The sequence below is a fragment of the Cherax quadricarinatus genome, chromosome 14, assembly GCF_038502225.1.
Source record: "Cherax quadricarinatus isolate ZL_2023a chromosome 14, ASM3850222v1, whole genome shotgun sequence".
Taxonomy (NCBI): Eukaryota; Metazoa; Arthropoda; class Malacostraca; order Decapoda; family Parastacidae; genus Cherax; species Cherax quadricarinatus.
In genome coordinates, this window is record NC_091305.1 from 30,150,928 (window position 1) to 30,175,413 (window position 24,486).

Genomic DNA, 24,486 nt, shown 5'->3' on the forward strand with positions numbered 1-24,486 from the left:
AGGACCAGTGCTGTTTCTGGTATTTGTGAACTTCATGACAGAAGGAATAGACTCCGAAGTGCCCCTGTTTGCAGATGACATGAAGTTGATGAGAAGAATTTATTCGATCGAAGACAAGCAGAACTACAAAGGGATCTGGACAGGCTGCAGACCTGGTCCACCAATTGGCTTCTGGAGTTCAACCCCACCAAGTGCAAAATCATGAAGATTGGCGAAGGGCAAAGAAGACCTCAGATGGAGTGCAGTCTAGGGGGCCAGAAACTGCAAACCTCACTCAAGGAAAAAGATCTTGGGGTGAGTATAACACCAGGCACATCCCCTGAGGCACACATCAACCAAATAACTGCTGCAGCATATGGGCGCCTAGCAAACCTCAGAACAGCATTCCGACATCTTAATAAGGAATCGTTCAGGACCCTGTGCACCATGTATGTTTGGCCCATATTGGAGTATGCGGCACCAGTTTGGAACCCACACCTAGCCAAGCATGTAAAGAAACTAGAGAAAGTGCAAAGGTTTGCCACAAGACTAGTCCCAGAGCTAAGAGGTATGTCCTACGAGGAGAGGTTAAGGGAAATCAACCTGACGACACTGGAGGACAGGAGAGATAGGGATGACATGATAACGACTTACAAAATACTGAGAGGAATTGACAAGGTGGACAAAGGCAGGATGTTCCAGAGATGGGGCACAGCAACAAGGGGACACAGTTGGAAGTTGAAGACACAGATAAATCATAGGAATGTTAGGAAGTATTTCTTCAGCCACAGAGTAGTCAGTAAGTGGAATAGTTTGGGAAGCGATGTAGTGGAGGCAGGATCCATACATAGCTTTAAGCAGAGGTATGATAAAGCTCATTGTTCAGGGAGAGTGACCTAGTAGCGACCAGTGAAGAGGGGGGGGGTCCAGGAGCTATGACTCGACCCCTGCAACCTCAACTAGGTGAGTACACAAACTGCCTCCTCTGGAGAGTGTTCTGATGGTCAGCATCCCCTGGTGGATGGCCTGAACAAACAGTCTGTTTGTGCTAGCCACATAAAGCCCAACAAAAGCACCACAGCCTGGCTGATCAGGGACTGACTTGAGAAACTTATTTTTTTTATTTTTTTTTTGTGAAGATGGCCAAGGGTCTGTTGGTAATTGCTTTTGTATGAAGTGAAGACATTGAAAAGTCTTGGTCCTTTCACACTTACTGTGTTTTTCCTTAGTGTGCTCATTGCAACATGGGTGACCATGATTCTGGGTGGGTTGACTGCAACACTGCAACACTCCTGAATGACTGTGGACCCTTTCAGAACCAGGAATCTCTTTCTGACAGCTAATTTTTTGCCTGATTCAGGTACTAGGCATTACACCTTACCTTTCTGATACTTTTGTCCTGTTTAAATTGGACTACTTAACCAACCTTACCTACAATGCAGCAACAGTTCAGAGCATCCATACACCAGAGTGCAGAATTGGAGTGGCTCGAAGTCATCTGCTAAGAGACAACAGACAAGTGATGATAATGCACACGCCTCAGTCATACGTAGTACTGAAAAGTTCAACCTGGAAACCTAAAGTATTGTTCACTTTGCATTTATTGCTTTTTTTTGTCTATCTTGTTTAACTTTAATTTTTTTATTAATTCCTAGTTAAAATTAAAATGGCTTCATTTGTTGGATGGCCAACCGGCCTTCAGTTTTGTATAAGGTATTTTTGATAGAGATTGTTTAGGAGAGATTGTACCTGAGCCCACCCCATTCAGTGAAGAAAAGGTTGAGAAAATAAGACATTAATATAATTATCTAGATAGGGTGTTGTAAAGAAAGTTGAAATTGAACATAGGTAAGAGTAAGGTGATGAGGGTATCAAATGAGTTAGGTAAAGAATTAGATATCACATTAGAGAGAGGGAGTTTGGAAGAAGTGAATGTGTTCAGATATTTGGGAGTAGGTTTATTAGCAGATGGTTTATGAAGGACAAGTCTAACCATAGAATTGATGAAAGAAAAAAGGAGAGTGGTGCATTGAGGAATCTGTGGAGACTAAAAAATGTTATCCATGGAGGCAAAGAAAGGAATATGTGAGAGTACAGTGGTACCAACACTTATATGGGTGTGAGGCATGGGTTGTGAATGTTGCAGTGAGAAAGGCTGGAGATAATGGAAATGTCGTGTCTTAGGGAAGTGTGTAATGTAAATATTATGCAGATAATTTGTAGCGTGGAAATTAGGAGATGTGGCATTACTAAAAGTATTGTTAAGAGGGCTGAAAAGGGGTAATTGAGGTAGTTTGGTCAGAGAGGATGGAGCAAAATAGGTTGATTTGGAGGGTGTATAAATCTGTAGTGGAGGGGAGGAGGGGTAGGGGTTGTCCTAGGAAAGGATTGAGGGAGGTGGGAAAAAGAGGTTTTGTGTGCAAGGTGCCTGGACATGCAGCAGGCATGTGTGAGCATGTTAGATATAAGTTAATGGAGATGAATAGTTTTTGGGACCTGACGAGCTGTTGGAGTGTGAGCAGGGTAATATTTTGTGGAGGGATTCAGGGAAACTGGTTAGCTGGACTTGAGTCCTGGAAATGGGAAGTACAATGCCTCCACCGTAAAGGAGGATATTGTCTGTTTGGAGTGACGTCATATCTGTGTGCCTCTGCAAAGACAGTGATATTGTGTGAATGATGGTGAACATGATTCTTTTTTGGGTCACCCTGTCTCTGTGGGAAATGGCTGTTGTGTTGGAAAAAAAAAGAGTTAGCTTTAGTTTTGCATACCTTGTCATATGAAACTGGAAGTAATATAAGAATTTCTTTGTTAGATTACAGCTGAGAAGGTGTTTCAGCCAACTGTTACCAGCGTCAAGAACTTAAATCTAAATTTTGCATGTAAGTATGTTTTTTTTTTGTGTGGGTAATACGTTTTTAATATTAATAGTGGAGTGTACACAGTTTAATTTTTTTTTTATTATTTTTTTTATTAACACACTGGCCGATTCCCACCAAGGCAGGGTGGCCCGGAAAAGAAAAACTTTCACCATCATTCACTCCATCACTGTCTTGCCAGAAGGGTGCTTTACACTACAGTTTTTAAACTGCAACATTAACACCCCTCCTTCAGAGTGCAGGCACTGTACTTCCCATCTCCAGGACTCTAAGTCCGGCCTGCCGGTTTCCCTGAATCCCTTCATAAATGTTACTTTGCTCACACTCCAACAGCACGTCAAATATTAAAAACCATTTGTCTCCATTCACTCCTATCAAACTCGCTCACGCATGCCTGCTGGAAGTCCAAGCCCCTCGCACACAAAACCTCCTTTACCCCCTCCCTCCAACCTTTCCTAGGCTGATCCCTACCCCGCCTTCCTTCCACTACAGACTGATACACTCTTGAAGTCATTCTGTTTTGCTCCATTGATTAATTGTTTGCTTTAGTTTTTGTCATTGTAAATTATTGATTGCCTGATTTCCTTAATTTTATTATTGGAAGTAGTTATTAGAATTCAGCCAAATAAAAATAATTACTGAAACTAGGAGGCAGATGGAAAGAGGAGACCAGTGAGAGAGTACTAACTATTGGAAGGATGGACTAACAGAATAAGTCAGGGAAAAGTCTTCTAAGAATAAGCATTACCCCAAATGTGTCCTGTAAATTATCATCCTTAGTAATTTTGCCCCCTTCCATTAAGTTTAACCCTTTGAGGGTCGACAGGTCCTCTCAGAGACTCGTTCTCAGGGTCGGCCAAATTTCAAAAAAAAAAAAAAAAAAATTCTTATGAAAAAATATATATATTTTTTAAATATTATAGGCTAAACAAAAAATTTTACTATCAATGCTTACCGAGAGATGGAGGCGTGAAGTTGATGAAAAAGGGGACAATGTGGCAACATCGCCGACTGCCGTCTCCCGGTATTCTTTTATTTACTTTCTTATGTACTAATTTCTATTATTTTTTAATTTTTCTTTTTCCAAGTAACTTTTATGGCCTGTGAGACCAATATGATCATTATTTTGTAAGTTTTTTCTTTTTCAATACTACACAATAAGGGCGTAAACACTGTTGTCATTGTTTTGTTTATAAAAAATATTTACACACAAACGATATAAAATGTTGTTTATTACTATTTTTCTATATTTTATATACACACATACAGTCACAGGGAATGTTTCTAGAAATTATGCAGCCTGTGGAAGTCTTTGAAACATGGTGTCATGCACAGTGGTGTTTTACACTCCTCACACATAAAACGAGTGTGTCTGCGTTGTTGTGGGCGTTTTTTTGTATGTGTACAGACGTAACGCCTCTTCTGAGCCTTTTTCTTGAAAGCAGTAGCAGGCAGTTTTACCAGGAAGTGATCACCATGCTTCAGACGAGAAGGTAGTTGTTGATAATTTGGTGGGCGGTCTATTGCAGGTGTTCTTCCTTGGTACTTGAGTACTATTTGTCTGATGACAGACAAACAGAATTTGCCGTATTGTGGTTTGTTTCTGGTCCTCATCTTATACATATTATAAGCATTGAGCATGGAAATGTCCAGAAGATGGAAAAAGAGTTTTATGTACCACTTTTAACTCTTGCGAACACAATCGGCAAACCCAGTCTGCATGTCACATTTGTCCACTGAATGCATATTGAAGGTGCAATCAATCACTGCTGCAGGTTTGAGAATGGGTTCGTTGCTCTCTCTATGCTGCCTGCCAGTGTCTGCCATTTAATTAGGGTGAACTGATGACAACAGTGTGACATTTCGTTTGTCATGCCACCGAAATGCCATGATGTCATTGGCAGCAAACGCCTGCACCTCACCTCGACGAGTGCCAGCGTCAAACCTGGGCATATGTTTACAATTTACAAGCACTGTGCCACACAAATCTGTCATGTTCACTCGCAAAAAATCACTGAGTGAGTGGCTTGTGTAGCAGTTCTTTCTTTCTTTCAACACACCGGCCGTATCCCACCAAGGCGGGGTGGCCCAAAAGAAAAAGCGAAAGTTTCTCCTTTTACATTTAGTAATATATACAGGAGAAGAGGTTACTAGCCCCTTGCTCCCGCCATTTTAGTCGCCTCTTACAACACGCATGGCTTACGGAGGAAGAATTCTGTTCCACTTCCCCATGGAGATAAGAGGAAATAAACAAGAATAAGAACTAGAAAGAAAATAGAAGAAAACCCAGAGGGGTGTGTATATATGTGCTTGTACATGTGTGTGTACTGTGACCTAAGTGTAAGTAGAAGTAGCAAGACATACCTGAAATCTTGCATGTTCATGAGACAGAAAAAAGGACACCAGCAATCCTACCATCATGTAAAACAATTACAGGCTTTCGTTTTACACTCACTTGGCAGGATGGTAGTACCTCCCTGGGCGGTTGCTGTCTACCAACCTACTACCTATGTGTGTACCAGTTATCAGTATATAATATATGTCCCTTACCAAGGTATGGTTCTGTCATTGTTCTAACCACATCACCAGAGATGCCCAATAACTTCCTGGTATTTTGCAATGTATAACTTCCAATGTACACAATAATATCCAATACCAGACCACTGTAACAATCACAAAGCACAAAGAACTTTATACCAAAGCGTTTCCTCTTGCTTGGTATGTACTGCTTGAAAGAGAGAGTTCCTTTGAACAGAATCAAAGACTCGTCAATTACAAGCTTCTTGAAGGGATCGAAATACATATTGAATTTCTCTTTCAGATACACAAACACATGCCTAATCTTATATAACCTGTCGTTTCTGTCAGGCCTGGTTTTGTCTGAGGAGTGAAGCATATGTAACATTAGCACAATCGATTCACTGGCATTATATCACTGAAACCTGGGGTTGCAATCAGGCGGTCTGTTGACCAGTATGATTTCACTTTGTGCTTATACACATGTGGCATAAGCATTATTGTGGCAAAGAAAAGATACATCTCAGCCACAGTTGCCTCCTTCCACTGGTGTAGACGTGATTTTGGTGAAAGTATTGTGTTTGCCATGGTGTACTTGTAGTATGTGTTGCTTTCCATGACAATACTTTCGATCAGGGGTTCGTCCAAGAATAACTCGAAACATTCCAGTTCAGTGGCATTGTTCCCAAGTGTACAAGATGGCCGTATTCCACTTTGGCGGTGGGCATTTGGAACAAAAATTGACAGCTTTCTGCCAATCCCAGATGTGGTCTGCTGGTGGGTACTGGATAATGACAGGTGGCTGTGGTTGTGGAGGCTGGTGTGGTGGGTGGGTGGGGGATGGTGGCCTTTGTTGTAGATCAGCTGAGGCAGCGGCGTGGGTGGCAGCATGGCCCACTGCTGGTGCCTCACGGCCGTCACCACCACTACCACCACCATGCACATTTTCCATCTCAATTGTAACACTATCATCGTCATTTTCACTGTCTGTTCCTGTTGTACAGCCACGGGATGTACTCCGAGATGTACTCCTTCCCCTTGGAATAGCATATTGCATACTACCAGAGCGCATATATCGTCGTATATACTGACGCTTCACTGGGGAATATTCCACTTCACTATCACTACTAGAACTGTTTTCAAGAGCTTGTAGTTCATAATCACTATCATCAAAAATGCTCACATCTGAGTCTGGGATTTGGGAAAATAGGAGTTTCCTCTTTGCTTCTGGTACAACTGAACGTGAACAAGACTGCCCAGCACCAGAGGTGGAAGGCTGAGGGTCGTCTGGGTTTTCCTCACTATTACTGATATTATGGTCATTAGTTTCGGTCAAAACCTCACCAAAACCTTGAAACTCATCTTCACTGGCACTTCCATCTGTATTAGAACTGTCACTGGGGAACAAAAGTGTCCCAATTCGCCGAGGAGTGAGGAACTTCTTACCGCAAGGCATGGTGGACATTGTTTACTAAGATGGCATTCCCACAATGCACCACTGGGTCCCAGATTTTTTTTCTACCGTGCACACAGGCCCATTCTCTCACATCTAGGCCTACCAGCCTTTTCCTGTGAGATTTGATGGCGCTAGAATTTATGCGTACTAGTACGTCAAAACCCCCTGCGCGTAAGCCGTACTAGCACGTCCGAAACTCTCAAAGGGTTAAAGCTGAATGGTAATCTAATTCTTTGCTTCCTTTCCTTGATATTCATGTCCACCGCTCAGATACAGGTTTTACTTTTTCCGTGTACCGCAAGCCTATGCACAGTGGCATGTACATTCACTACTTTTCTTGTCATGCTTTCCCTGTCAAGAAAAGTGTTCTTATTTCTCTCTCTCTCTCTCTCTGTCTCCATGCTCTCTGCATTTGTGATTCTCAGTTCCTTGAATCAGAAATTTCCACTTCATAATTCCTTTTCTTGTCTTGGCTGCGCTTCCTATTTCAAAGGCTCTACCTTCTCACATGCTAAACAGACTTTCTTTTCTTCCAAACTCTCTACTCCTGGGAACTCTCCTGTCCTTTGCCTTCCCTGTCTTTCCAGTCTTTCTAATCTCCACAACTCACTCTGATCCTTAGACATCAAACTTACTTTTTGCCAGACTAACACTTCACATCAATCTAGTTCATACCTCTCCTCCCTCTATAGATGCTCCTGGTGTCTACTCTATTTCCTGTTCTTCTTGTCTTCAGTACTTTCGAGAAACTGGTCTGTATCTTTCTGACAGACTCAGGGAGCACAAAAGTAGTGTTAATCTTGCCGACACCAACAATGCTCTTTTCTATCATGTCAGAGATCACAGTCATTCCGTTGACTGGTCTTCTGCTAAAACTGTCTACCCTACTTTTAACTTTCACATTCGCCGACTGGTTAAATCCTCCCTTATACACAACTTTCCTTGTATGAATCTTAGTCCTGGCTTTGTCTCTCTAGATGCCTTCATTTCCCATTACATTGTAAAATGCTCCCAACTTCAAAACATCTGTGACTTAACCCTTTGACTGTCGCAACCCCCAATCCTGAGGTGTCTCCTGGTGTCGCAAAATTTAAAAAAAAAAAAATTATTTTTCTTATGAAATGATAGATAATCTTTTCCCGATTGTAATGACACCAAAAAACGAAATTTGATGGAAAACTGACGGAATTATGCTCTCGCGAAGTTAGCTACCTCGGTGCTGTTTACAAATCGGCGATTTCGCCCACTTTGAGCCCTATTTTCGGCTAATTCCCTTGTTCCAGTTGCCCAAACTCATAGCTATTTCTTTAGAACTCCATTTTTTCTATCGATTGAGTACAAGAAACTGCCCATTTACCGATTTCAACTACCTAATAATGTGGTCAGAAATTTGCAATTTGGCCAATTTCACGAAAACTAAAAAATATGACAATTTCAAAATAAGGTCCAGAATGAACAATGCAGACATTCCTGGCTCTAAAATAAAATTTTCTTTGTTCATCAGTCAAGTCTCCAGGCCCCTCTGATATTACTCTTGCTTTCTATTTTGAATTTTTATTCAAACAAAAAATAGAAGACTTACTATTATGCAGACTACTGCAATACTGTAATAATTGTATAAATAACATCAACCCATTCATGACTGCATATTAGAATGGCTAGTTGGACATTTATTGGACAATGGCATCATTTGTTTACTTTTGAACATTGGCAAAAATCAAACATTTCCCCTACTTTGAGCTCCATTTCTAGGTTCTTTTTATAGTAAAATCAATCAAAATCACCTCTATTTCTATAATATGTTATCCATTCTATCAAATGAGACCAAGAAAACGAGAATACAACCATAAATACTATACGAAAATAGACCACAAAGTCGGCATTTTAATTAAAAAAACCGGTCGGAGTTTTTTTTTTCTCATGCACTGCGTGCTTCAGGATTTTTTTATATGGTGCACACTGACCACACAGACCCATTCTCTCACATGTGGGCCTACCAGCTTTCTCCTGCTTGATTTGAAGCCGCTAGAATTTATGAGTATATATGCGTCAAACACGGTACCTCGTAAGACATATATATACGGCCGCGACAGTCAAAGGGTTAACCTGATTCTTTTTTTCTCTTTCTCCTTCTTCCCCTTTCCTCTTTATCCTTTGGGTTTTCTTTCTTCTACCTTGAGTGTTTTGTCCTTTGTTATTTATTTTTTCCCCGCTCTGTGTTTTTGTTTCCTCCTTTTGTGGGCCCGTAGCTTCCTTGCAGTACTCCTCTTTCTTAGTCTTTGACTGACTCCACTACTACTACTTGTTCCTCTACCGCTACCTCTCTACTTCCTTTCTTACTACCTCCTTTGTTCTGTCCCTGTCTGCTGGACTATATATATTTACTGCCTCCTCTCCTTTCTGTTAGTGTGACTTTGTAAATGGTCCAAGTTGGACTGAAATGTCGTATACTCCCCTCTCCTATCCTGGAGTCTACCTGGAGGGTATTCCAGGGATCAGTGCCCAGTGGCCACGTCCATGACCAGGCCTCCTGTTGGATCCCGGCCTGATCAACCAGATTGTTACTGCTGGTCGTACATAGTCCAATGTACGAAGCACAGCCTGGCTGATACGGCACCAACTTTAAAAGTATCTGTCCAGCTCCCTCTTGAAGGCAGCCAGGGGCTGCCTTATGGCTGGTGGGAGGCTGTTGCAGTCTTGGACCCTGGATACTTATTGTGTTTTCTCTTTATGTACCAGTGGTGCCCCTCTTTTCAGTGGGGGTATTTTGGACTGCCTGCCTAGTCTTTTATTTTCGTAGGGAGTGATTTCTGTGTGCAGATTCAGGACCATTCCTTCTAGGATTTTCCAAATGTAAATTATGATATATTTCTCTCGCTTGCATTCCAGCAAGTACAAGTCAAGTGCTTCCAAGCATTCCCATTAGTTAAGGTGTTTGATGTAACTTATATGTGCAGTAAAGATTCTGTGTACACTCTCTAGATCTCCAATTTCACCTGGTTTGAATGGAGATGTTAATGTACAGCAATATTCTAGCCTAGAGAGAACAAGTGATTTGAAAAGGATTGTCATTGGCTTGGTATCTCTTATTTTGAATTTTCTCATTATCTATCTTATCGTTTTCTTCACAGTTGTGATCGTGTCCCTGTTGTGATCCTTGAAAGTGAGATCCTCATACATTACTGCTCCCAGGTCTCTCACATTATTTTTTCACTCTGTTGTGTGATCGGAGTTTGTTGTATACTCAGTTCTAATTATTATCTCCTCCAGTTTTCCATTATGGAGTAGGTGGACTTTGTCTTCATTGAACATCATATTGTTCTCTGTTGCCCATTGGAAAACTTGGTTTATATCTTCTTGGAGGTTAACCTTGTCCTATAAAGATGACAGTCTCATGCAGATCCTAGTATTGTGTGTAAAGGACGACACAGTGCTGTGGATTACATCTGTGTCTACGTCTGATATGAGGATAAGGAAGATAGCTTTTCACTATGGTATCTTCCGATTTAACTCTGTTTACTACTACTCTTTGTGTTCGATTGGTTAGAAAGTTGAAAATCCATCTCCCCACTTTGCCATTTATTCCTTTAGCACGTATTTTGTGTGCTATTACACCATGATCGCACTTGTGAAAGGCTTTTGCAAAGTCTGTGTATATTGCATCTGCATTCTGTTTTTCTTCCAGTGCATCCAAGATCATATCATAGTGATCCAGTTGTTGCGAGAGGCAGGAACAACCTGCTCTGAACCTATGTTTTCCTGGATTGTGCAATTTTTGGGAATCCAAGTGGTTGGCAATCATGCTTCTTAGCACTTTTTCAAAGATTTTTGTGATTGGGGGATGTTAGAGATATTGGTCTGTAGTTATTAGCTAATGCCTTGCTTCCACCTTCATGGATAAGGGCTATATCCATTGTTTTTAGTGACTGTGGAATTTCAACCATGTCTAAGCTGCTGCTCCATAGTATTTCTTAGGGCACACAAAAGGGGTTTTTTGCAGTTCTTAATGAACACAGAGTTCCATGAGTCTGGGCCTAGGGCTGAGTGCACGGGCATGTTGTCAGTTGCTTTCTCAAAGTCTGTGTGCAAGTTATTTGTGTAATATTGTACAGAAAAACTGAAAAAATAGCATTTACTGAAGAATACAACGTCTTGAAGACAGAGCTGGCATAGGTTTACATAATGTTTAAAATATATACTTATTATATTGTAGGGATTGGCAGAGAGCATGCATAGTTCCTTTGTATAAAGGCAAAGGGGATAAAAGAGAGTGCAAAAATTATAGGGGGATAAGTTTGTTGAGTATACCTGGCAAAGTGTATGGTAGAGTTATTATTGAAAGAATTAAGAGTAAGACGGAGAATAGGATAGCAGATGAACAAGGAGGCTTTAGGAAAGGTAGGGGGTGTGTGGACTTGGTGTTTACAGTGAAACATATAAGTGAACAGTATTTAGATAAGGCTAAAGAGGTCTTTGTGGCATTTATGGATTTGGAAAAGGCGTATGACAGGGTGGATAGGGGGGCAATGTGGCAGATGTTGCAGGTGTATGGTGTAGGAGGTAGGTTACTGAAAGCAGTGAAGAGTTTTCACGAGGATAGTGAGGCTCAAGTTAGAGTATGTAGGAAAGAGGGAAATTATTTCCCAGTAAAAGTAGGCCTTAGACAAGGATGTGTGATGTCACTGTGGTTGTTTAATATATTTATAGATGGGGTTGTAAGAGAAGTAAATGCGAGGGTCTTGGCAAGAGGCGTGGAGTTAAAAGATAAAGAATCACACATAAAGTGGGAGTTGTCACAGTTGCTCTTTGCTGATGACACTGTGCTCTTGGGAGATTCTGAAGAGAAGTTGCAGAGATTGGTGGATGAGTTTGGTAGGGTGTGCAAAAGAAGAAAATTGAGAGTGAATACAGGAAAGAGTAAGGTTATGAGGATAACAAAAAGATTAGGTGATGAAAGATTGGATATCAGATTGGAGGGAGAGAGTATGGAGGAGGTGAATGTATTCAGATATTTGGGAGTGGACGTGTCAGCAGATGGGTCTATGAAAGATGAGGTGAATTATAGAATTGATGAGGGGAAAAGGGTGAGTGGTGCACTTAGGAGTCTGTGGAGACAAAGAACTTTGTCCTTGGAGGCAAAGAGGGGAATGTATGAGAGTATAGTTTTACCAACGCTCTTATATGGGTGTGAAGCATGGGTGATGAATGTTGCAGCGAGGAGAAGGCTGGAGGCAGTGGAGATGTCATGTCTGAGAGCAATGTATGGTGTGAATATAATGCAGAGAATTCGTAGTTTGGAAGTTAGGAGGAGGTGCGGGATTACCAAAACTGTTGTCCAGAGGGCTGAGGAAGGGTTGTTGAGGTGGTTCGGACATGTGGAGAGAATGGAGCGAAGCAGAATAACTTCAAGAGTGTATCAGTCTGTAGTGGAAGGAAGGCGGGGTAGGGGTCGGCCTAGGAAAGGTTGGAGGGAGGGGGTAAAGGAGGTTTTGTGTGCGAGGGGCTTGGACTTCCAGCAGGCATGCGTGAGCGTGTTTGAGAGGAGTGAATGGAGACAAATGGTTTTTAATACTTGACGTGCTGTTGGAGTGTGAGCAAAGTAACATTTATGAAGGGGTTCAGGGAAACCGGCAGGCTGGACTTGAGTTCTGGAGATGGGAAGTACAGTGCCTGTACTCTGAAGGAGGGGTGTTAATGTTGCAGTTTAAAAACTGTAGTGTAAAGCACCCTTCTGGCAAGACAGTGATGGAGTGAATGATGGTGAAAGTTTTTCTTTTTCGGGCCACCCTGCCTTGGTGGGAATCGGCCAGTGTGATAATTAAAAAAAAAATATATATATTGTCGTTCATAAAGAAAATGTTTTAATTGATTTTTTCACAGGCAATCAAGTATGTGAATTATACTGCACAAAAGCTGATATTTTTTTTTTCTCCCCAATTGTTGAATGGGGTTGCAAGGGTTTAATTGTAGGATAGAAATTCTAGGTCATGGTTTGCCTTTACTAAAAAACACTAACCTTAAATTCCAAACCGGTGGTAGTATTAGTAATTATAATGGGAACAGCCTTCATGAAAAGGTTTGGGGGACACGTTTACTCTCTTAGATGTGTACTGTATCTCAAATACTTTATGAGGATAACTAAATTTCAGTCAACCCTTAATTTAGCAGTTCTCAATTTAATAGATATTAGTTTTTTTTTTTATATATGTAATATGCTGGCTATCTCCCACTGAGGCAGGGTGATCAAAAAAAAAAAAAAGAACATTTTCATCATCATTCACACTATCACTGTCTTGTCAGAGGCGTGCAGATATGACAATTTAGATATCACTAAATAGCATATATCCCAACCCCCTCATTTAGAGTTCAGACGTTGTACGTCCCACCTCCAGCAGGACTCAAGTCCGGCAATAACTCCATACCACCTCTTAATTTCCACTCTATGAATTCTCTTTGTAATAGTATTTATGCCACACGATACCTCGGCTGCCTCCAGCCTCCTCCTCACTTCAACATTTATAACCCATGCTTCACACTTATATAAGAATGTTAGTACCACTATACTCTCATACATTCCCTTCTTTGGCTCCATGGATAATGTTTCTCATCTCCACAGATACCTAAGTGCACACACTTTTTTTCATATACCTCATCCTTCACATACCCGTCCGCCAACATGGCCACTCCCAAATGTCTGAACAAATTCACTTCATTCATACTCCCTCCCTTCAATCTGATGTCCACATTTCTTACCTAACTCATTTGATACCCTCATCACCTTACTCTCATCTATGTACACTTTCAAATTCCTTTACACAAAATTGAATATTGAAAATATGGGACAAAATCCCCAGGGTCAGTTGATTTGGAAATAATGGGTGAAGCCTGTTGGTTACAGAAGCTTCTGTTATTGTTGCGATCATTGGAAAACGATCATCTCTGTTCACTACAGCTGCTACTACCCAACCACTTGCTTCCCCCTTACTAGTCTGTTAAATCAAGGGTTTACTCTACTCTAATAGGCTGTACAATATTTTTGGAAAAGGTAACTATTGTCAGGTGAGAAAATTTTTCTTCTAGAATTAAAATCACAAGGCCATAGGTAAATGAATTATTGATTTGCTTGGATTCTTTTTGGATGAATTATGTAACACTCCTTGGACCCTGGAAAGAGCATTTCTAGACTTAATACTTGATGCTTTTTAGAAACCTTCATCAGGATAAAAGGTGCATTGTCAGTTTTTTTATTAGGTTTAAAATTATTTTAATAAAGTTTTAAAGGGTATATTTGTTGTTTAAAAATCAAGTTTAAAGTTAAACTTGATTTTTTTTCTTTGTTTGCCTCTAATTTTTATATTTATATTTATTTTCAGCCCCAAGGTCTTCAACCAGGAAGACTCCAGCTTTTTCTAAGTACACAGTGGCTCAATCTAAGAGTCCCAAACCTAACACCTCTCTAAAAGTAATGTCAAGCTCACAAAAAACTCCAAAATTAGCCCAGATTTCTGAGAAGACTGGAAAGGAGTCCTTCCCTTCCAGCAGTAAGCCTTCGAAGTCTCCAAGGGCAACAAGGAAGGATGCAGGTGTAACCCAACGATTACCTAAAAATAAGTCCTACATTAAAAAATCTCCAAGAACATCTCCAAGAAATGCTGTATCAGTTTGCAAGAACTTACAGAAACAAGGCTCTGAAACAACTTCAAAGGTCACATCAGTCAAGAAAGTTTCACCAGTTAGAGGCCCAAATGTCTTGTCAAAACTTCACAAAGAAAACGTTAAACCTGGTAAGCGAATTCTAGTTCTTTTGAGAATTATTTGTGCCTACTGTAATTAAAATCAGAGGTTGACTGTTGCTAATGGCTAAAATCATTCATGGACATTATTTTGTTTATGAGGGAAATATTTGGTGATTTAATTGTATTCCATTGTATTTTCATTGAGTAATTAGAAAGAAAAAGTGAATGGTATCCTTATTAGCACTTGTGTATACAAATTTGTTTGTGAAATCTATCTAGACATTAGCTAAAAATTGTCAAAATAAGGTTTGTTCTTATATGAATGAATTTGATTTGTATAACTCACTGACCAGGATGGGGTTCAAACTCATGGCAAGTTAGTCCTACAACAAGCAGGCCTCTATGCTATCCACTACCATGCCAGCATAATACTGAATTGCTGTACAGTACTTCTTGTGCTCAAAAGTGTCCAAATTATAGATAATTCTTAAATATAGCTAACTCCACTTAATGAATGTTAGCAGAACATTCATTAAGCTCCAGACCCCAACCTAAAACTTGGAGTTTCAGAGCACTACAGTGAGTGCTGGCCTGTGCCAACCTGGTCACTCTGCGTCATGCCTTACAACTGTACTGGTCCCTCATTGCACCTCACTACCACTGTATAAATGTCAGGTAAAATGACTCATGTGTAATTAACCCCTTGACTGTTGTAACCCCAAATCCTGAGGTGTCTCCTGGTGCCACAACCCCCCTCCCCCCAAATTTTCCTTATGAAATGATAGAGAATCTTTTCCCGATTGTAATGACATCAAAAGAATGAAATTTGATGGAAAACTAACAGAATTACACTTGCGAAGTTAGCGACCTCGGCAATATTTACGAATCGGCGATTTCATCCACTTTGAGCCCTATTTTCGGCTAATTCCATTGTTCCAGTTGACCAAACTCATAGCTATTTCTTTAGAACTTTATTTTTTCTATCGATTGAGTACAAGAAACTGCCCATTTACTGATTTCAACTACCCAGTAACATGGTCAGAAATTTGAAATTTGGCCAATTTCATAAAAATTAAAAAATATGACAATTTCAAAATAGGGTCCAGAATAAACAATGCAGACATTCCTGGCTGTAAAATAACATTTTCTTTGTTCATCAGTCACGTCTCCAGGCCCTTCTGATATTACTCTTGCTTTCTATTTTTAATTTTTATTCAAACAAAAAATAGAAGATTTACTGTTATGCAGACTACTGAAATATTGTAATAATTGTATAAATAATGTCAGCCCATACATGACTGCATATTAGAATGGCTACTTGGACATTTATTGGAAAACGACACCATTTGTTTACTTTTGATCATCGGGAAAAATCAAACATTTCCTCTACTTTGAGCTCCATTTCAAGGTTCTTTTCAAAATCACCTCTATTTCTATAATATGTTTTCCATTCTATGAAATGAGACCAATAAAACGAGAAGGTAGTAGGTTGGTAGACAGCAACCACCCAGGGAAGTACTACCGTCCTGCCAGATGACTGTGAAACAAAAACCTGTAACTGTTTTGCACGATGGTAGGATTGCTGGTTTCTTTTTCTGTCTCATAAACACGCTAGATAACAGGGATATCTTGCTACTCCTACTTACACTTTGGTCACACTTCACAGACACGCACATGCATATATATATATACATCTAGGTTTTTCTCCTTTTTCTAAATAGCTCTTGTTCTTTTTTATTTCTTCTATTGTCCATGGGGAAGTGGAAAAGAATCTTTCCTCCGTAAGCCATGCGTGTCGTATGAGGCGACTAAAATGCCGGGAGCAATGGGCTAGTAACCCCTTCTCCTGTATACATTTACTAAAAAAGAGAAGAAGAAAAACTTTATAAAACTGGGATGCTTAAATGTGCATGGATGTAGTGCGGATGACAAGAAACAGATGATTGCTGATGTTATGAATGAAAAGAAGTTGGATGTCCTGGCTCTAAGCGAAACAAAGCTGAAGGGGGTAGGAGAGTTTCAGTGGGGGGAAATAAATGGGATTAAATCTGGAGTATCTGAGAGAGTTAGAGCAAAGGAAGGGGTAGCAGTAATGTTAAATGATCAGTTATGGAAGGAGAAAAGAGAATATGAATGTGTAAATTCAAGAATTATGTGGATTAAAGTAAAGGTTGGATGCGAGAAGTGGGTCATAATAAGCGTGTATGCACCTGGAGAAGAGAGGAATGCAGAGGAGAGAGAGAGATTTTGGGAGATGTTAAGTGAATGTATAGGAGCCTTTGAACCAAGTGAGAGAGTAATTGTGGTAGTGGACCTGAATGCTAAAGTAGGAGAAACTTTTAGAGAGGGTGTGGTAGGTAAGTTTGGGGTGCCAGGTGTAAATGATAATGGGAGCCCTTTGATTGAACTTTGTATAGAAAGGGGTTTAGTTATAGGTAATACATATTTTAAGAAAAAGAGGATAAATAAGTATACACGATATGATGTAGGGCGAAATGACAGTAGTTTGTTGGATTATGTATTGGTAGATAAAAGACTGTTGAGTAGACTTCAGGATGTACATGTTTATAGAGGGGCCACAGATATATCAGATCACTTTCTAGTTGTAGCTACACTGAGAGTAAAAGGTAGATGGGATACAAGGAAAATAGAAGCATCAGGGAAGAGAGAGGTGAAGGTTTATAAACTAAAAGAGGAGGCAGTTAGGGAAAGATATAAACAGCTATTGGAGGATAGATGGGCTAATGAGAGCATAGGCAATGGGGTCGAAGAGGTATGGGATAGGTTTAAAAATGTAGTGTTAGAGTGTTCAGCAGAAGTTTGTGGTTACAGGAAAGTGGGTGCAGGAGGGAAGAGGAGCGATTGGTGGAATGATGATGTAAAGAGAGTAGTAAGGGAGAAAAAGTTAGCATATGAGAAGTTTTTACAAAGTAGAAGTGATGCAAGGAGGGAAGAGTATATGGAGAAATAGAGAGAGGTTAAGAGAGTGGTGAAGCAATGTAAAAAGAGAGCAAATGAGAGAGTGGGTGAGATGTTATCAACAAATTTTGTTGAAAATAAGAAAAAGTTTTGGAGTGAGATTAACAAGTTAAGAAAGCCTAGAGAACAAATGGATTTGTCAGTTAAAAATAGGAGAGGAGAGTTATTAAATGGAGAGTTAGAGGTATTGGGAAGATGGAGGGAATATTTTGAGGAATTGTTAAATGTTGATGAAGATAGGGAAGCTGTGATTTCGTGTATAGGGCAAGGAGGAATAACATCTTGTAGGAGTGAGGAAGAGCCAGTTGTGAGTGTGGGGGAAGTTCGTGAGGCAGTAGGTAAAATGAAAGGGGGTAAGGCAGCCGGGATTGATGGGATAAAGATAGAAATGTTAAAAGCAGGTGGGGATATAGTTTTGGAGTGGTTGGTGCAATTATTTAATAAATGTATGGAAGAGGGTAAGGTACCTAGGGATTGGCAGAGAGCATGCATAGTTCCTTTGTATAAAGGCAAAGGGGATAAAAGAGAGTGCAAAAATTATAGGGGGATAAGTCTGTTGAGTGTACCTGGTAAAGTGTATGGTAGAGTTATAATTGAAAGAATTAAGAGTAAGACGGAGAATAGGATAGCAGATGAACAAGGAGGCTTTAGGAAAGGTAGGGGGTGTGTGGACCAGGTGTTTACAGTGAAACATATAAGTGAACAGTATTTAGATAAGGCTAAAGAGGTCTTTGTGGCATTTATGGATTTGGAAAAGGCGTATGACAGGGTGGATAGGGGGGCAATGTGGCAGATGTTGCAAGTGTATGGTGTAGGAGGTAGGTTACTGAAAGCAGTGAAGAGTTTTTACGAGGATAGTGAGGCTCAAGTTAGAGTATGTAGGAAAGAGGGAAATTTTTTCCCAGTAAAAGTAGGCCTTAGACAGGGATGTGTGATGTCACCGTGGTTGTTTAATATATTTATAGATGGGGTTGTAAGAGAAGTAAATGCGAGGGTCTTGGCAAGAGGCGTGGAGTTAAAAGATAAAGAATCACACACAAAGTGGGAGTTGTCACAGCTGCTCTTTGCTGATGACACTGTGCTCTTGGGAGATTCTGAAGAGAAGCTGCAGAGATTGGTGGATGAGTTTGGTAGGGTGTGCAAAAGAAGAAAATTAAAGGTGAATACAGGAAAGAGTAAGGTTATGAGGATAAAAAGATTAGGTGATGAAAGATTGAATATCAGATTGGAGGGAGAGAGTATGGAGGAGGTGAATGTATTCAGATATTTGGGAGTGGACGTGTCAGCGGATGGGTCTATGAAAGATGAGGTGAATCATAGAATTGATGAGGGAAAAAGAGTGAGTGGTGCACTTAGGAGTCGGTGGAGACAAAGAACTTTGTCCTTGGAGGCAAAGAGGGGAATGTATGAGAGTATAGTTTTACCAACGCTCTTATATGGGTGTGAAGCGTGGGTGATGAATGTTGCAGCGAGGAGAAGGCTGGAGGCAGTGGAGATGTCATGTCTGAGGGCAATGTGTGGTGTGAATATAATGCAGAGAATTCGTAGTTTGGAAGTTAGGAGGAGGTGCGGGATTACCAAAACTGTTGTCCAGAGGGCTGAGGAAGGGTTGTTGAGGTGGTTCGGACATGTAGAGAGAATGGAGCGAAACAGAATGACTTCAAGAGTGTATCAGTCTGTAGTGGAAGGAAGGCGGGGTAGGGGTCGGCCTAGGAAGGGTTGGAGGGAGGGGGTAAAGGAGGTTTTGTGTGCGAGGGGCTTGGACTTCCAGCAGGCATGCGTGAGCGTGTTTGATAGGAGTGAATGGAGACAAATGGTTTTTAATACTTGACGTGCTGTTGGAGTGTGAGCAAAGTAACATTTATGAAGGGATTCAGGGAAACCGGCAGGCCGGACTTGAGTCCTGGAGATGGGAAGTACAGTGCCTGCACTCTGAAGGAGGGGTGTTAATGTTGCAGTTTAAAAACTGTAGTGTAAAGCACCCTTCTGGCAAGACAGTGATGGAGTGAATGATGGTGAAAGTTTTTCTTTTTCGGGCCACCCTGCCTTGGTGGGAATCGGCCAGTGTGATAATAAAAAAAAAAAAACGAGAATACAACCATAAATACTATACAAAAATAGACCACAAATTTGGCATTTTAATTAAAAAAAAAAACGGTCAGTTTTTTTTTTCTCATTATGCACTGTGTGCTGCAGTATTTTTTATATGGTGCACACTGACCACACAGACCCATTCTCTCACATGTGGGCCTACCAGCTTTCTCCTGCTTGATTTGAATCCGCTAGAATTTATGAGTATAAGCAAGAAACGGTGGCTCGTAAGATGTGTATGTACGACCGAGACAGTCAAAGGGTTAAATAATGCTTGTGGTTATCTCGGCACAACTGAAGTACATAGTAATTTGTGGCAAAAACGTTTCCTCGGCAAAACATCCCAATTACTGTATTGTGCATGTCTTATCTCATACTTGTCTTATTTTATACTATATCTTACTATACCTAATATTTATGACTGTAGAACCTTGTGCGAATGTTCATGATAAAAGGTAGTAATCAAGATAGGAAGTATATAATAGCTTGATTATGAACTTAAGCCGTTCATTTTTTATTTCAGTGAATCAGTCTGTGCCGAGTCCTGCTGTTACTAGCAAGCTTACTTCTGTGAATCTCTCATGCATAGGTTCTGTTAACAAGAGGTCTGAGTATGATCCAAAGGCCACCATTAACAAACCCTTGAATTATATACCATACAAGGGAACTTTGAAACCAATTGCTGACCGAGAAACATTGAAGAAAATGGCAGAAAGGAAACCTAATCTTAAATCCAGGTTAGAAATTTCATCTATGATATTGTTTTTCTTTGTAAAATTTTTTTAATTTCTTTGATATTTTGCATACCTGTGATTGGGAAGTATATTTGCTCTGTAAAATGTTTACCGAAATTAATATGCAGAGGGCTGAGGAGGGGTTGTTGGGTTGGTTTGGATATTTAGGATGGATAGAAAAAATAGGATGACTAGGCATGCATATAAATCTCAGGTGGAGGGAAGGAGGGGTAAGGGTTATTCTATGAATGGTTGGAAGGGGAGGAGGGGTGGGGTAAAACAAATTGTGTGTTTTATGGGCTTTGATATCAACAGGCTTGTGTGACTGTTTTAGATAAGAGTGAGTGGAGGTGAGAGTTTACCTGGAGAGAGTTCCGGGGGTCAACGCCCCCACGGCCCGGTCTGTGACCAGGCCGTTTTATGATTTGATGTGCTGCTGGAGTGTAAGCAGGCTAACTCTTAAATGGATTCAGGAAAACCAGTTAGCTGGACTTGTGTCCTGGAGATGGGACGTATAGTGCCTGCACTTCGAAGGAATGATGGGGATGTAATTTGAAGGGTCATCCAAACTGTGATGTCAGCAAATTTCTGGCAAAACTGATTGAATGATAGTTTTTTTTTTATTTTCAAATCACCCTACCTAAGTGGGAGACAGGTATTATGTTAAAAAAAAAAAAAGTGTAGTTGTAGGGCTAATTTCACTTTTCTCCTAACTTGGTTTTAAAGGCAAAGACAGTCATTGATGTTTGCCTCTCACATTGGTTAAACTTGATTTCATTGGGTTATATGCCTTGGTGGGAATCGGCCAGTGTGATAATAATAATAATATAATATGTAATTGCTGTACTGAATCTATTTGAGTGTGGTGGATGAGCTCCAGCTTTTGGTTTCAACTGTTATTTCTGACTAATTGGTGTAATTAAACTGTTATATCTTTTTTGAACCCCTATATTATCTACTGTATATATTGGAGTGAGTGTGAATGTGTATGTATGATCATTCATATATTCCATTTTTTCCACTTTCTCAGGCATGAAATGCGTGAGGGCCAGAGGAAAATACTAAAGGGAGTCAGATTCAACAAAAGGTTCGAATTGCAGATGGCTAATCGAGGCATTACCTTATAGAGATGAAATAGTCTTTCCTTAATGGAATGGTTCTGTTTATTGGTATTATTGGTAAAGGCTTAATCATTTTCGTTGCATTATTACTTGTATACTGCACATTGGTATGTATGCATATCTGTGCTCCCCTACACAATACACTCTCCTCTATGTAGTTGCAGTGGTTAAGCCCTTATTCCTAGCCTGACCTCTCAACTTGCTGCTTGCCAGGATCCCACCATCTCAGCTTTGTGGGCCCTATTACACCTGCTCTCAAAACTATATACATGTATATAGCTTACCACTACCACTTCCTCACCAAGATCATTCAGTTATTTCATTTCTGACCACCCTAAGATTGAAAAAATACTTCCTGACATCCCTGTAGCTCATTTATGTCTTATGAAGAGATTGTACCTAAAGACTTGCAGCCAGTGCTTCAGCTTATGCATTTACTAAGGTACTGGATATGGATCTAAATGGCATTGACCTGAAAATAGTGAAAAAATCATGTTTACAGAAAGAGCTTTTGTAGAAATATGGTATAAAATTCCAAGATGATACCTGTAGAATGAAATAGAGTATAATGTAGGCTTTTATTGATAACATTTTTGCCCACACACAGAGTGCAGTCAGGTTATATGTAAAATGAATGGTGGATGTAAGGTCTTCTTAGCTTGCATTGGCAGGCCTGTTGCAGTGTTCCTATGAATTTTTGCTATGTAACGAGACTATTTAAAAGCTTCATGGCAAGCGACTTAGCTATGTTGTAGACATCATTGTTCTGATTGAAATTGTTGGACAAGTTGACGAGGGCTGATTCTAAGATGCTATGCTACGTTTAGGTGTTCTCTTTCTTGAAAGAGAACACGTAAGTCAAGTGACTGGGAATTACCACGTGAAACTCAGACGTTATCTAGGTCATTAATTTTACGGGTGTATTGGTGTTCAGAAATGCATTAGTGGAAGTCTGGATGCCTTGCTTGCATATTGTATCTTGGTAATTCCAGGGAATTATTATATCCCTGCAGTGGTTTGAACTTGTTGACAGTGTCTCTTGCACAGTCTCTCTCAATGATTGCAACAAAATATACGTGGGAGAAACATCAGACGATTTCTTCAAACATTCGTGAACACCAGAATTCCAGTAAAATTGATGACTAATAATACCTGCATTTCACACTTAAAACCAATTGAGTAATTTTATGAGTACACTACTCATCATCCAGGAAGACATCCAGAATCAGCACTCCTCAATATATCCCACAATTTCAACCAGAAAAACAGTTGCAGTCGGCCTGCTGACCGAAGTTAGGTAAACCCTACACCCACTACTCATCTCATACCTAACCTGGAATCTCACTGCTTCCTCTCCAGGTTCATCTGTTTGATTGGATGAAGCTTACTGCAAGGGCAAAATGTTGCCAGTTAATACATTATACTGCATTTGTATCTTTAAATGGAATGAGTTTCAATGGGACATTTTGATCTCTTCAGATCTTTTTCAAAGGATACAAATTGCACACACATGTATACTGTATACAGCATGGCTAAGTACAGGGGAAGCAGTATATGTGTGCAGTATTCCTATTTTTTTTTAAGATACAGTACTTAAAACATATTCTTGCAGTATGATAAAATTTAATTATTGTATATTTTGCTGTATTTCGTTAATTTTTTTTTTTTTTGCCATTCTTAAAAAATCAAATACAGTATATGGATTTTTTTTAATATTTTAAGGCTTATTCAGGTCAGAAGTAAACAATAAATTTGTTACTTATACTGAATTCAGAGTTTATGAAATGTAAATGTTAGAGTAGATTTCACCACAGTAACTAGATGTTATCACTAGTTATAGCATATATTCTTGATTACTAACAACATAATTCCTTATATAAATCATTTTTATTTTTTTTTTGTTATTCCTTTATTATCCCTGAATATGGACTAATGGTCAAACATTAGATTGAATATTATGTTTTATTCCTCATTATTATTGAAGGGAATAAGTTTGTGTACTTTTTCTTTAAATCACATCATAATATCTTGGAAACATTTTCATAGAGGTACAGTATGATCTTGTTTTTGTTCACTGCCAAAAGTACAAGGTATGATTATATTTTGTTAAATGTTGAATTTTTGGTTTTACAGCTAGTCTAATCTGATTCTCCATCCAGTGGTGTTATGCAAGAAGATTTACACAGTATATACAATGTTCTGTGTGTATGGGTTTGTTTCTTAGTAAAATAAAGCTGTATGATGTGAATGTTTATGTATTTTTTATCAAATGTAAATACTGTAGACATAATTATATTAAAATTATTTTATTGTATTTCTTTATATATATCTTATTTTTATGCTGAGTAAAGTAAATATTTAATAATTTTTGACAATAGTTTTAACTTTGCACCAACTGACCTGTGAAATTGCTCTGGCATACCTTAACTTTCATATACCTTTGAAAGAGTTTTGAGAGTTTAACTACTCTCGGAGCCCGACCATGGGCCAGGCTAGTCTGGTGCTTGCCTGGTCAACCAGGCTGTTGCTGCTGGAGGCCTGCTGCCCCACATATCCATCACAGCCTGGTTGCTCTGGTACCTGGTGAAGATACTTGTCCAGTTCCCTCTTGAAGGCTTCTACACTTGTTCCAGCCATCTTTCTGATATCTTCTGGTAAGATGTTGAATAGTCTGGGACCCCGGATGATGATGCAGTGTTCTCTTATTGTCCCCACTGCACCCCTGATCCTCACTGGGTTTACTTTACACTTCCTCCCTTATCTCTCACTCCAGTATGTTATGGCAGTGTGCAGATTTGGGACCAGGCACTCGAGTACTTTCCAGGTATGTATTATTGTGCATCTCTCTCTCTGCTCCAATGAGTACATGTTCAAGACTTGAAGGCATTACCAGTAATTTAAGTGCTTTACTGGCTCAATGTGAGCTGTAAATGATCTCTGTATTTGTTCCAGCTCTGATATTTCTGCTTTGAATGGGGCCGTCAGCACTGAGCA

General features: G+C 39.8%; 1 protein-coding gene across 1 annotated transcript; it reads left to right on the forward strand.

Moving 5' to 3' along the window:
• Window positions 1-2,751: 2,751 nt before the first annotated feature.
• LOC128698867 (nucleolar and spindle-associated protein 1-A) lies at window positions 2,752-23,062 on the forward strand. The gene is made up of 4 exons (XM_070084943.1): window positions 2,752-2,861; window positions 14,205-14,615; window positions 20,161-20,374; window positions 21,402-23,062. Exons 2-4 carry the CDS (start codon window positions 14,297-14,299, stop codon window positions 21,496-21,498), a joined length of 630 nt encoding a protein of 209 aa, XP_069941044.1. The 5' UTR covers window positions 2,752-2,861; window positions 14,205-14,296; the 3' UTR covers window positions 21,499-23,062.
• Window positions 23,063-24,486: the final 1,424 nt, after the last annotated feature.

What these genes read in the sequence shown, in the direction of transcription:
- LOC128698867 (XM_070084943.1), top strand. Translation starts at nt 14,297, where the DNA reads ATGTCAAGCTCACAAAAAACTCCAAAATTAGCCCAGATTTCTGAGAAG. An exon ending in CAAAGAAAACGTTAAACCTG is followed by an intron (nt 14,616 to 20,160) that starts GTAAGCGAATTC and finishes TTTTTATTTCAG; the next exon opens with TGAATCAGTCTGTGCCGAGT. An exon ending in AAACCTAATCTTAAATCCAG is followed by an intron (nt 20,375 to 21,401) that starts GTTAGAAATTTC and finishes CCACTTTCTCAG; the next exon opens with GCATGAAATGCGTGAGGGCC.